General features: G+C 40.3%; 1 protein-coding gene across 6 annotated transcripts in view; it reads right to left on the bottom strand.

Moving 5' to 3' along the window:
• Positions 1 to 12492, bottom strand: part of KCNIP1 (potassium voltage-gated channel interacting protein 1) — a 213641-nt gene that overhangs the window by 58722 nt on the left and 142427 nt on the right. The window contains exon 1 of one of the 6 annotated variants that reach the window (XM_062501898.1): positions 6479 to 6578. The exons of the other annotated variants lie outside the window; for them this stretch is intronic. Within the exon in view, the coding sequence (XP_062357882.1) occupies positions 6479 to 6578 (100 nt within the window). Of the gene's footprint in view, positions 1 to 6478; positions 6579 to 12492 lie in introns of those variants that run through there. 6 annotated transcript variants of the gene reach the window in all.

Here is a 12492-nt window from a genome sequence, read left to right as displayed (position 1 = left end):
AAAAACTTCCTTTGCAAGCACAGTTAGACATCTATGGGCAAGTGGGAGACTGTCCCTGGCGGCATGGGGATGCCATCCCCTAGCTGGGAAAGCAGGCTCTGTGCTTCTGCCAGCTCTGATAGCTCACTACTCAGGTCTTTACTTTGGAACCAGTTTCTCTTCCCACTGAATAGATGTGGGAGAATCAAGATACAGGGATGAAGGCAGAAGAGGCCAGGAGTAATAACAACTTAAAAGAAAGGCCTTCAGGACATCATTAACAGGCCACACTTTTTAGTTTGTTTCTGATGTTTGCAGTGGTGGTTCTAAAGATTCTCCTTCAAGTCCCATCACATTTGTTTCCTTTCTTCTCAACAATATGTGCATGTCGTGTCAGGAGTTGTCTTTTCTGCTCAGGATCAATGGCAGCTCATTTCAACCTTTTCCTTTTGTATTTAAAAAGCCCACCTGGGAGTTCTAAGCAGCTGAGCTCAAAAAGTTGCTTTTAAAATCAAGAAGCATAAGTGCAAAGAGCTGCAGGGAGTGCTACTGAAAGCCTCAAAAGGTAGAAGGGAGCAGAAATGCTCCATTACAGCCAGCTGATTCCCAGTGCGTCCATGCAGCACGCAGGTGGCAGGGCCTGGGTGGCTTGTTTGAGCAAGACTGACCACAGGTTTTTCCCAAACATCTTTGCAGGGACAAGCAAGTGTTAGAAACTCATTGTTCTTCAAACCCTTTGGACTGCAGGGATCAACATAGGATCCTCAAGTTTTAAAAACTACAGAAAACAGAAGAAAGCAGGTGTTGGACAGTAGGTAAGGGACAGAAGATGGTGAGCAGATGGCCAGCAATAGTCAATGCTCCTCCTGACAAGGAGAAAAAAACTAGCACATAGTCCTGCTAGGAAACAAACTTAGGTCAACTGGAAGCAACAACACATTCATGTTGTTTGGAGAAAAACCCAGAGAAAGCAATTACTGGAGCTATTTTTACTTACAAAGGTGAAAAACATCTCAGGCTGTGGTAAAGGAAGTTGCTAATTGTTCACATGGCTGGGAGATTTGTGTCTCCTCCATTCCAGTACTGTGTAACGATTTGTTTTTATCATCCTAGTATGTTCTCAAGTAATACTAGACTGGTAGAGCAGCTCATGTGCTGTCCCAGAGCAGATGCCCCTTGAGTTGCAATGCATCCCACTCTGATGGAGGAAAGCCTCAGCCTGCCTTGTGCATGACCACTGGTCCCACACAGGGAGACCCTTGAGGAATAGCCATGGAAAACCAGGGATGCAGAAAGAGCCCCCTGGTCATACCTTCTCTTTGGTCCACTGAACCTTGACCTGTCCATTCACAAGGCTTTCTTTAACCTGTTGAGATGCTGTAGAAGTGCTTTTTATTCACACTATTTAACTCCTGGAGGCTTTCTTCTTTTTTTCTGATGTGGGAAGATACCAACTGAAGTGGGATCCTCAAGGCCCTCCTTGTGTTCTTTTCTGGGCTACCTCTTCATCCTGTACTTTTTGGTTCATATAAGGCAGTGATCTTCCACCCTCAAAAGACAACTCAGATTCTCCTATGGTAACATTGGCCTCTAACAAAACCACAGTATGTCCCCACTGATGTACAAGAACATTATTCCCCGACTTTTTCAATTAAATGCATCAATTCAGAGTATATTAACCAAGGCATTAAAAATTAGTGACTGTATGTGAGATGGTGTGTGCTCAAAGAATTAAAAAATGTGCTGTAGAAAGCACAATATTTTGAACTATATGATAAATTAAAATTAAGATGCATCACATTTTTATGGAGTGCCTTTTCTTTTTCCCCTCCTAAAACATGCATATTGTACAGTAGAATTTTCACAAGAGTGAACTAGGGAAAAAACCTACCTCTCAGAGCACATCAGAATTATGTCATATCAACATTGTTGGGATGTTTATTGAATTCATATTTTTCGACCACTTTTCAAATGACACTACAGAAGAAATTTTTAAGAAGAGTAACAATTCAGAGGTCAGGACAAAAGCCAAAAAAAGAGAGAGTTTCGACAACAGGTAAAATCCTTTGAATCCAAGACAATTGAACTAGGAAGCAATTTTAAGCACAGAAGCATTCCAGTGAGGACAAAAGTGGGTCATATGTTTAATGGAAAACCACACATTAAGGCAAAAAGTGTTTTTCCACTTCACAGTACAGCAAACTTGGATTAAATAACAAGCACAAAGCTTGGTGGTTTTGAGGTACAAAAACAAAATTGACATTCTGTCCATATGGACTTAGGATTAGTTAGTAAGTAGAGTCCAGGGTGTGCCCCAGAGAGGTTATGTCCACCACACGTGGGCTTGTGGGAATCACAGGGTCACAGAAGCTCCCCTAACCTTTCAAAAAGATCTGAGATGATGAAACTGTAGAGTGACTTTTCTATTGGGTCACTGTGTCTTGTATCCAATCCCTCAGCAGGAATTTTCAGTACCACCATTTGTGAATGGTGGTACACCCTGCCAGGGCACCATGACTGACACAGGAACAGCAGCTCCATCCAGCAACACACCAGCACTCAGGGCTCACTGTTGTTTGTGCTGATACAATTTCCCTGGGGACACAAACACTACCAGTTCCTACCTGAGAAAAGAAATCTCATAATGTTGTGGAGCCACCTAGAACAACCTGATCTAGTGGATGGGCAGGGGGCTTGGAACTGGATGATCTTTAAGGTCCCTTCCAATTCAAACCATTCTGCAATTCTATGATTCTACAGTTGGGGCATTCTCCTACCCATCTGCAAGAACAGGTACATTCTTCTGCCCTAACCTGCTTTTCTGCCTTTTTCATCTTGACGGCTTATTAGGAATTACACACTAAGACAGAATCTTACTTTGTCACTTTCCACATCTGAAGTAAGTGTGTGTGTCTGAGGAGTGCACTGAATGCAAGAGGAGTGCAGCACTATTTTCACCTGGAAAGCATCAAGCACTTCCAGTGGAAAAATTTTCAAGTGTACATGACAAGCAGAGATGTAAAATATCCAGCTGGTATTACAAACTAAGAGTCATGTATGATTAGTGGAAAAAATTAGTATTCTAATTCTGCATTACACCCACCAAGTCTCCTGTGATGATCTCTCATCCAGCTTCCAAGGTATGAATTAGATGATCACTATGATGAACCTGTCAGCAGTGGCAGAACGAAGACAGAAGTTTATTACATGCACAGCAGTACATAATAGCACATGCTGCTAGCAGATTCTTACAGTTTACAGCTTGCTGATTTAGAACCTTTCCATGTAAAAGTGCCAAATATTTTATGGTCAAGGTTAAGCTTGGAGGAAAATGGATCTAGTCATTATTTTTAACTCCATTTCACTTGTGCATAAATTGAGTATGTAGAGAAAAAGATATTCCATCTATCTGAGCACCATCCTGAAGAAGTGAGAGGAAAACCTCCTGCACATTCCTGTCACTGTTAGAATGTAGAAAACCATGCCAGATGATAGCAAACAAGTTTATTTCTGTTCAGAAGGTCCCTTCCCTTTGGTTATTATGTGAACACAAAAGTGACACGGTCCTAGTGGCTCACATGAGTGCACAGAAGTGATTTGTAGGCCAGAGCTCACCTGTATGTATAAATGCTTTCTATTGAGCTCATCAGCCACTCAAAAAAAGCCAAGAAAGTGCAAGAACATAAAAATTCCAAAGCTGGAACAGCAAACTGAGTACTTGCTCATCCTGAGTCCACACTGAAGCAGACACCCCAAAATATGTTCATCAATGACAGCTGAAACTGCCCAGTAACAGATGAATTGTGATAACTTGGTACAGCCCAAAGCAGAGGTGCTGACCACGAGCTGGAGGCTCTCCTGTTGTGGGCTGTGTTCTGCCCATGGTAATTTGAGTCCTCCTTCTCTGCTTAAAAATCTATAGATTTTATATTCTGTACTAGTATGTCACTTTGAAAGTGTGTAGAAAGTACTTACCAATTTGAATGACAATTACAATGGTTTCAACACACTGTTATCAGTTTATTTTTGTAAGCTGTTCAGTATAAATAAAGTCCACAACAGCCTGAGGAAACTGAAAGCACAGCTAGGACTTATCCAGGCCCAAAGCAAGGTCCAGCTGTCCCAGATATTGCTAGCTAGCAATATCCATATTTCATATCCAACTCCATATGCTGTGCTTGAGGTTCAGCACACACCTTTCTTACAGATCCACATTTAAATCAATACCTGTTTTCTCTTTGCTCAATGAAGTCTGGCAACAGAAATTTGTTTCTTCTAAAGATAGCACACACTTGTGGAATTTACATTGTACAGACAGTGTAGATTCTTATGGAGCATCTGCTCTGTAAATCCTACAGCATTATGCAGTACTATTAAAATAAGGGAAGGTAAAAGTAACTCAACGTTTTTCTCACTAGAATATTAAGTACAATTCCTTTGTATAACAACCAACATGTGAGTGTTAACAACTAACCTATTGTAACAAACAGTCAATAGTCCCTGCTGGAAATTATTAAGAGACAACCACATTTATCTCACCATTACAGCAAAGAAAGCAGCAGGTCTCACAAGGACCAGAGCTTCAAGAAATATGTGTATGCTGTATTTCTTACAAAGGGTGGACATGGCAGAAGCAGCTGTAATGAAGCCATAATTGTGTACAGGTTCAAACTACAGAGTCTGAACCCCAGCTTCACCTGAAATTCTAATATATTAAAGTGAAGTGAGCTTCATCCCTTTTTCAGCTTAATTCACAGTATTTTAATGCAAATTTCATCCAAAATACAACTAGACATTATGATAATTTCTTCTGAATCATTCAAATATTCCCAAAGTTTCCCTCTCCTTAGGAGTCATCAATGTGCCACTCCCCCCTCATGAAGTGAGTACAGCTCACAGGTACATTGGAGACTGAACACTGGGAAGGAGCAGCTACCCAAACCCATCAACCTCCCTCTCCTAAAGCTTACTTCTTCAGTGCTCTGTTTAACCAAGTTGTTAAATAGAATCTGCCCTTAGATGCATTCAGGCAGAAAGTAAAAGGATTAAAAAAATCCAGGTGTCCAGATGGACCAGTTCATAATGAACTTTGCTAGAGCTGGAGACAGGAAATTACCTGTACATCAGGTACCATCTAACCCCACTCTGTGACAGGAGTACAGACATCTGAAGACCCACAAGAACCAGAATAAGTGGATTTTTCTATTGTCACTCTGTCTTGTTTGCACAATTTGATCATTTCAACAGCCCTGGCAAAGTCAGAGCTGGTAGGTAAAGCACTTGCTACGCAATCTGCATTACTACCCCAGCTTCAAAATGCTTTGCATCAGTCATCACCAGGTACCTCTTAATTCATGCATACATAAAAGTTAAGAAAAATTCTTAAAGCAGCAGAAAGTAGGAAAAGTAAGCACATGCACGAGAACTAAAATAAAGCACACAATCAGCTAACCAAAAGTTTTATAACTTTTCCCCTCCATTTATAGTACTTGCTACTAATCTTCAAGATTCTTCAAACCTCGTACCTAATGTTGGCAGGTAATTAATTAGAGGCCAGCAAGCTCACCTCTTCCAGGCTGTCATGAGCTCTGAAGCAGAAAGGAATAATTGTTCTCTATCTGTGGTTGCTGAAGGTTATTTTAACAACTGTGTATTTCTTGCTTACCATGAAAAATTGCTCTCAAGTTTCTAAAAAAAACAGCTGTTCAATATTCAGGAATATTCAGGCACATTGTAAATCTACTCTTCCTATTAAACAATGAGACTCTCTGCACAGATACTCTTTGATTTATAGAGCTCACTGTCTAAAATTCATTCCTTCTACTTACATTTAATATTTGCATGTTTCTACATTAATTACATTGTTTATAAAAACAGAGAAGTAACAAGAATTAAGGTATATTTAGCAGTTAGCTCCTTCAAATTATATTCTACAAAGCATATTTACATTTCAGTCAGCAATGTTTTCATAAAATATACTTGAGAATAGGGAGCAAGACCAAGCAGATCTGTTAAATACTGTGAAAGAGGGATAAATTGATTATGACAGAAACATTCATCCAAATAAATTCAGTAAGGTTTTTGGATTTTCTGTTAATAATAGCCAATAGCTAAAAATAAGCCATGATATTTCTAGAAATTAGAACAAATTGAGAAGATATAATGATAAACTTACTAAAATGTAAGTTTAGAGCTTTGGGATGTGAGCTGCAGTTTACTAAAGCAGACAAATCTGTACTGAAATTGTTGAAATAATCTTAAACATAAATGAAGAATGGTTTAAGATTATGTCACATTTATTTTCAGAGTTGCAGTGAGAGCTACAATACTATATAGACATTTAAATACATTTCATTTGCTCAAAGAAAGCAGTTATTTCAGCTACCTTTCAGTTCTCCAGATACTCAAACACTGCACACAGACACATACAGATTAAAGTGAAAGCTTCTGCAACAACATGCTTTCAGAATAAAATATTTTCTATTTCATAATATCCTACCTTCAAAGTTGTCTTCTAGGAGACCCATATTCTCAAGCACCTTCACAAATCCAACTATTATTACCAGTACAACAATCATTTCAAGTCCCTCCAAGTTCATCTTGAAAAATTATTTATGTAAAAGCATCTTTTCTTAGGAACAGTCCTGACTTCAGAGTTAGACTTGAATTAAAAAGCCCTCCTAGTCCAAGTCATGCCACACAACCAGATAAATACAATGCTAAAGAAGCCCAGAATATTCGCATCATAAAACATTTCCATTGACAGCCAGATGAACACAGGAAAGTAAGGAGTCAAATCTTACCATGTCTGCATCACTTCCCTGCATGGATACAGATGTTTCAGTCTCTAAGGCAACAGAATATACAGTAACCACTTTGTTTAGCATTTCCTCTCTGTCACAGCCAAAATCCACCAGATCTGTTTGATACCTAGTAAAATTTTTCACACTGAATTACAGCTTTAGAGGGATTTTAAACATCACAGAGGAAAAAGTCCAAATACTTTCTTTTCCTGATAATAAGTTCAGAAAACTCGAAGCAAAATAATTTCATTAAAAAGATGCCCTATTTCTATATTTCACTATTGACTGGAATACAGTTACAAAAAGTTAGCTCTTTGTTCAAGTAGCTTGTTTCCCACCCTGCAAACACATTTACAGGAACCTAGTAAAACATGAAATATTCTAAGATTATATTGTTAGAGGGAAATCAGATTAAGTCCGAGGGGTCTATGGGAAGCAAAAGCCTTTCCCCCCTGCTGCACTACCCCAGGGGTTTGTGCAGATGTTGAACACCAGCCCTTGGTGCAGATCAGCTGCTGCTCCCATGGCTGTCCCAGACAAGGGACAAGGAGAGCCAACAAACTGCACCAAGGACACAGCATGCCCATGGCCAGCACTGCATGCAGCTGATCCCCCTGGCTCAGGAGGCACTTCCACAAGCACTCAGAAACACTGAAATTGCTTCCAAGTCCATGGACATAACAGTTCAGAACAGATTCTCTGAGGGACCTTATTTGGAGCCATGTAATAGCAGCTGTTAGCAAGGACTTGTCTGTCCCTCCTACTCACCTTCCCTTAGCTCTCCAGATTTGCACCCAGATGTGTACAGAATTACAAAAATTCCCCTGCATCCTTTGGAAAATAGGGCCACTTTGGTAAATTATGATAACTTGGTCTGTAATGAGCAAGAATTCTGTGCACAACAACAAGTACTACACTCATCATTCTTTTAACTCATTTTGGGACAATCAAACCTGGAAAGATAGAAGATGATAGATAGATAGATAGATAGATAGATAGATAGATAGATAGATAGATATAGATAGATAGATAGATAGATAGATAGATCTGTGTAAAACTAAGAACTTACATTACTATTGTAATTATTAAGTGACTGCATTAATAAAACTCCTCTGAAAGCCTGAAATCTAGCTTGATGTTTCAGTTACTGTTTTTTTTAACCATTTATGTACTTCTATCTTCAGCTGATGCTTTACGTTGCTGTGTCCCAGAACACTCTTGTTCAGCTACATTAAGCACTGAACTGTTGCTGTGAGTCCAAGGCTGTCTGTGTGAAGAGAGGGGACCTCCTGAGCTGCACAATGTTGCTGTTCACTGCAGGATTGGTCCCACAGATTCTTTTAAAAGCTGTAAATGGTTTTCTTAATGACTTCACTAAAGCTTTGCTGTGTAGCAAGGTGTCCCTAAAGGATTGAATGAAGCTGTTCTCTGTATGAGTATTCCAATATGTTAATATTTATTAATATTTTAGAAGTATCAATTCCTTATCAATATAATTAGCATCCACAACTTTTCTCAAGTACCCCCACCCAAAACTAAATCTTACACATTTCATTATTGAACTTCTTCATATTAAGCATCTCACAGCCCTTAGTGAAATTCTCATTGAGCCTAGACACTCCTGAGAGGAGGTTAAGAATTTACTGAAATATTCAAATGCAATAGCCATGGAAATCCATCCACCTTTGGGGCAGTCCAGACATAAATTGTTATAATTTAGAGCAATAAACAATAGTTGAGTACAGAAAACAAAAGAAAGAAGCACTACCTGGTGGAAATGGACTGGGACAGAGGGTAAAATAAGAAAGTAACTTATTAATCTTATTTTTGGTCAGGTTTAAAATCTCTGCTCCTACTAAAAATGAAATTAGCTGGATGATGCCAATAAGCATTGAAAATTAATTTTATTTCTGTTTGGGAAAGGGGATTTCTCACAGTCCATTTCTCTTGTACTTCTTTTCTGGTTTACTGCTGCTCTCAGTTGACCCACCAGCATAACCAATTAATATATATGTTTCTTTTTCTTGTTAAGAGATGTATTTTGTAGAAAATAAAATGTTCCACAGAAATAGATTTTTTTCTTTTTTTAAAGAAAGCTGCATTTCCAGAGCAGCCCAGCTCTTTGTCATGCCAAGACATCCTCCCTTCCTCACAGAGATGGAGCACTTTTCCTATGAGGAAAGGCTAAGAGAATTGGGATTGTCCATCCTAGAAAAGAGAAGGCTTCAGAGACCTAATTGTGGCATTCCAGTGCCTGAAGGGAACTTACACAAAAATGGGGCAAGACTTTCCAGGAACCCAGAGTTACAGGACAAAAAGGGAATAGGTTGAAATTGAGAGGAGGTTTAGATTAGATATTAGGAAAAATTCTTCCCTGGGAGGGTGGGCAGGACTGGCACAGGGTCCCCAGAGCAGCTGTGGCTGCTCCTGGATCCCTGGCAGTGCCCAAGGCCAGGTTGGACATTGGGGCTGGGAATAGCCTGGGACAGTGGAAGGTGTTCCTGTCCATAGCAGGGAGTCTGGAAAATTACATGGCCCTTAAAGTCCCCTTCCAACCCAAAACATTCTATAATTCTGTGACTCTCCCTGCCTGGATTCGGGAGACAAAGTCCAAGTTCTGCTTTACCCGACATGAAATGCCCCTACTCTGCACACAGGTCCAGTCAGGGGGCCTTTCCCACCCCGGGGAAGCAGACAAGGGACTTTGACACACTGTGCCTTCCCCTTACAACACTTCTGTTACTGAGTTATTGGTTGCTCTGCACACCAATTCCTGGAGGCTACATGAGGTTTCCTCTTTTTTTTTCCAGGCAAAAATAGAGCAATTTTTTAAACCTGGAGCACGTCCCAGCTGTTCTCTGACCAGCCCAATCCACCAGTAACAGTGTCTCTGAGGAGAGACAGGAGGAGAGACAGAGAAAAGAGAACCTACTCCAATAAACTCCAATCAAAACTTATTTAGCCTGGGTAAGCAGACAGAACAAAGCTGCAGGCTGTGTATTTCCTGCTGTAACCTTCTCACAGCAATAGATCATATTTGTAACAAACTCTAAATGTAATTTTCAGTTGTTCTTTTTTGAGCCTGAGCAATCTGTGCAGGAAAACACTCCTGCCAACAAAGAAACACAGGAGTGTTCTGGGAGGAGAATATCCACCTACCACTATCCAATTCAGCCATGCACATGCAGAGCAGTAGGGGCACTGCTGCCTGTATTCCTCCTCTCTGTCCAGGGAGGAGGGCTGGGTGCCTGGCATACTCTGACACTGGATAAAGTTTGAACTGCTGCAGAACTGGGTATCAAGATGCCTCTGGCAGGTAATGTGTTGGGCAAAACGCTGGGGAGCACACAGATAAATGGCTCGTGCCAGTGCCATCACCTCACCTGTGAGCAACACCTCCCTTCTGCTCCCAGCAAACAAGGAGAGATCTCAAAGTGGACTCACACGTGCATCAGAAAGTGAGAATCATAACAGCAACAGGAAAAGCACCATGCAGTATCTATTTGTTAGTTAAACTTTGCTATACAGCTACCCTTAAGGGCACATCTAAGATTTAGCCCCACAGTGTCATTCACAGTGCAGATGAACTGTTCCTCTCTTTTCTACCTGTCATTTTGCTCCTACAAAAATCTCCTGGGTTTTTATCTTTTTCTTTAAACCTTGAAAACTGTACCGAGCCTGAAGAGGAGAAGATAACCAGTTTGGTACCACAGCAGCACTCTGACAAGGGTGACAGCAAAGCCCCCCAGATTGCCCTGCTCTGATCAAACCCAACCGTTCCTGATGGCCTTAGAATCACCTTCAACAACAACTGGAAACAAGAAACCCCCCCTAACACTCACAGGGACCCACCAGGAATGGCAGAAGCACAGCAGGGATGCAGACCTTTCCTCTGCTCCCCAGCCCTTCGTTGCACACCAAAATGAAAAAGAGAGTGCCAGCTGCCATGGGAGACTTTTTGGAAGTCAGGGTATTACAAAAGTGGACAGCTAAATCAGAACAGGGATTCCCAAGTCAGCCCATATGATTCTGGTTTTCAGTTCTTACATTGCTTTGCCCCATCTAGACAGTAATCAGGCTCTCAGTTGAGTTTCATTGCAGCAGACACTGGCTGAGCCATCATTTTATTAATAGCATGATTACAGTATAAATATTTTATTCCATGGTGTGTGTAGGAGGCTTCATTATGCCTTGGATTCTTCATGTGCACATCCTTTTTAAATACAGCTCTGTTAAGGCAAATGTGTCAGTTCCATCTCTTTCAATATTTTCTTTAACGTTCTCAGTATTTTCTCAATTGCTGATGAAGATTAATTTTGGGCCAATTTATTCCATGAATAAAATTCACACAGAACAATACAATTTTTCTCTAATGGGGTTATACAAAAAGATGCATTAAGAATGTAATTAAAAATGAAATTCTAAAACCTCACGAAACCTTCCATGGTGCAGTGTTCTGAGACAGATACTGGGGCAGATGCTGCCTATTTATGGACAGAATTTTCAAAAGCATTCCCTTTTAATTTCTCTCCTGTATCCTCATCATCTTTTCTGCACCCAATGGAAGGACCATATGAACTGCATATCAATTTCAGCTTCAATGGATCTACAGGAAGTTATTTTTTGTATGTTTCTTTAAATTAGAGCTTCTTTCCATAATAGTACTTATAATTTTGGCTACATTAGATGTTTATTTTAGGGGCTTTATTTTTATTTGGCAGTATTCATACTTACTTTTGAAACCTTTGAAAGAGGCATTCATACATTTCAAACAGAAATGCTGAAATACAAGTTTGCTTTTCATGGCAATGAGATGTCATGGATGGTATTTTCACATTCAACCCCTCTGACACCAGTAGTTCCAGAGTTCCTTAAAATACACCACACAACCGTGTTGTTACACTACCACATATTTATTACAGTGCAGTGTGCCTGGTTCAGAGCGATGCTTACTGCCCTTGGAGGCAATTAATGAATAAATTGTTTAAGGAGTGTGGAAACTGGTCCTTGTGCAAAACTCTCCAAGCCAAGGCTGATGAGTGATCTAAGGAACGTGGAGGGGGAGCACAGCCAGATACCTAAGGCGTGAGCTCAGTACAGCACATTTACAAAGGCACAGAAGTTCATATGTCATGACAGAGCCAATGGTACACAGAAGTATTAGAGGCTGGTAACTGTTGCAGAGAAGAATCTGCTCAGCCAGGTTTTGGAAACCAAATTGATTTCAAAAGCCAAAAATGCATAGTTGGAATCAAAGGGCTCCAAATGAACAACCTTAAAGCAACGTAGTAAAACTTCTGTGGTGAATGTCATGGTCTGAAGCAAATGCAGGATGCGAGCTGAGTTATAAAACTGGTAGCCAGAAGCTGTTCAAAAGTGGATGTAAATGTGTATTGAGGTTGTTATGTCTAGGATGTCCAAACAGATGGGTGAGCATGACCAAAGCCATTGTCATCTTTCAGGAGAAAAATATAAGAGACAGAAATGTGGCATACATGAATCCAGTTATACATTTTGCTGATCTCCACTATCAGCTTCACCCACTTCAGAAGGGAGGTACTCACTAGCCTGGGAAAATAGTCCCTTGATATGTCATACTCAAAAGGATAGTGGTGGTACAGCTGCAGAGAACACATGACTTCTTTTCTCAGTTGATAAAAACCATCCTAACATCAGTCAACAGAAGGGGAAAGGGAAAGAGAAAAGGGAA

Source organism: Cinclus cinclus, chromosome 14 (assembly GCF_963662255.1).
Source record: "Cinclus cinclus chromosome 14, bCinCin1.1, whole genome shotgun sequence".
In the NCBI taxonomy this organism is placed as follows: Eukaryota; Metazoa; Chordata; class Aves; order Passeriformes; family Cinclidae; genus Cinclus; species Cinclus cinclus.
The sequence above is the reverse complement of the archived record's forward strand: the minus strand, read 5'-3'. Positions and strand labels throughout refer to the sequence as shown.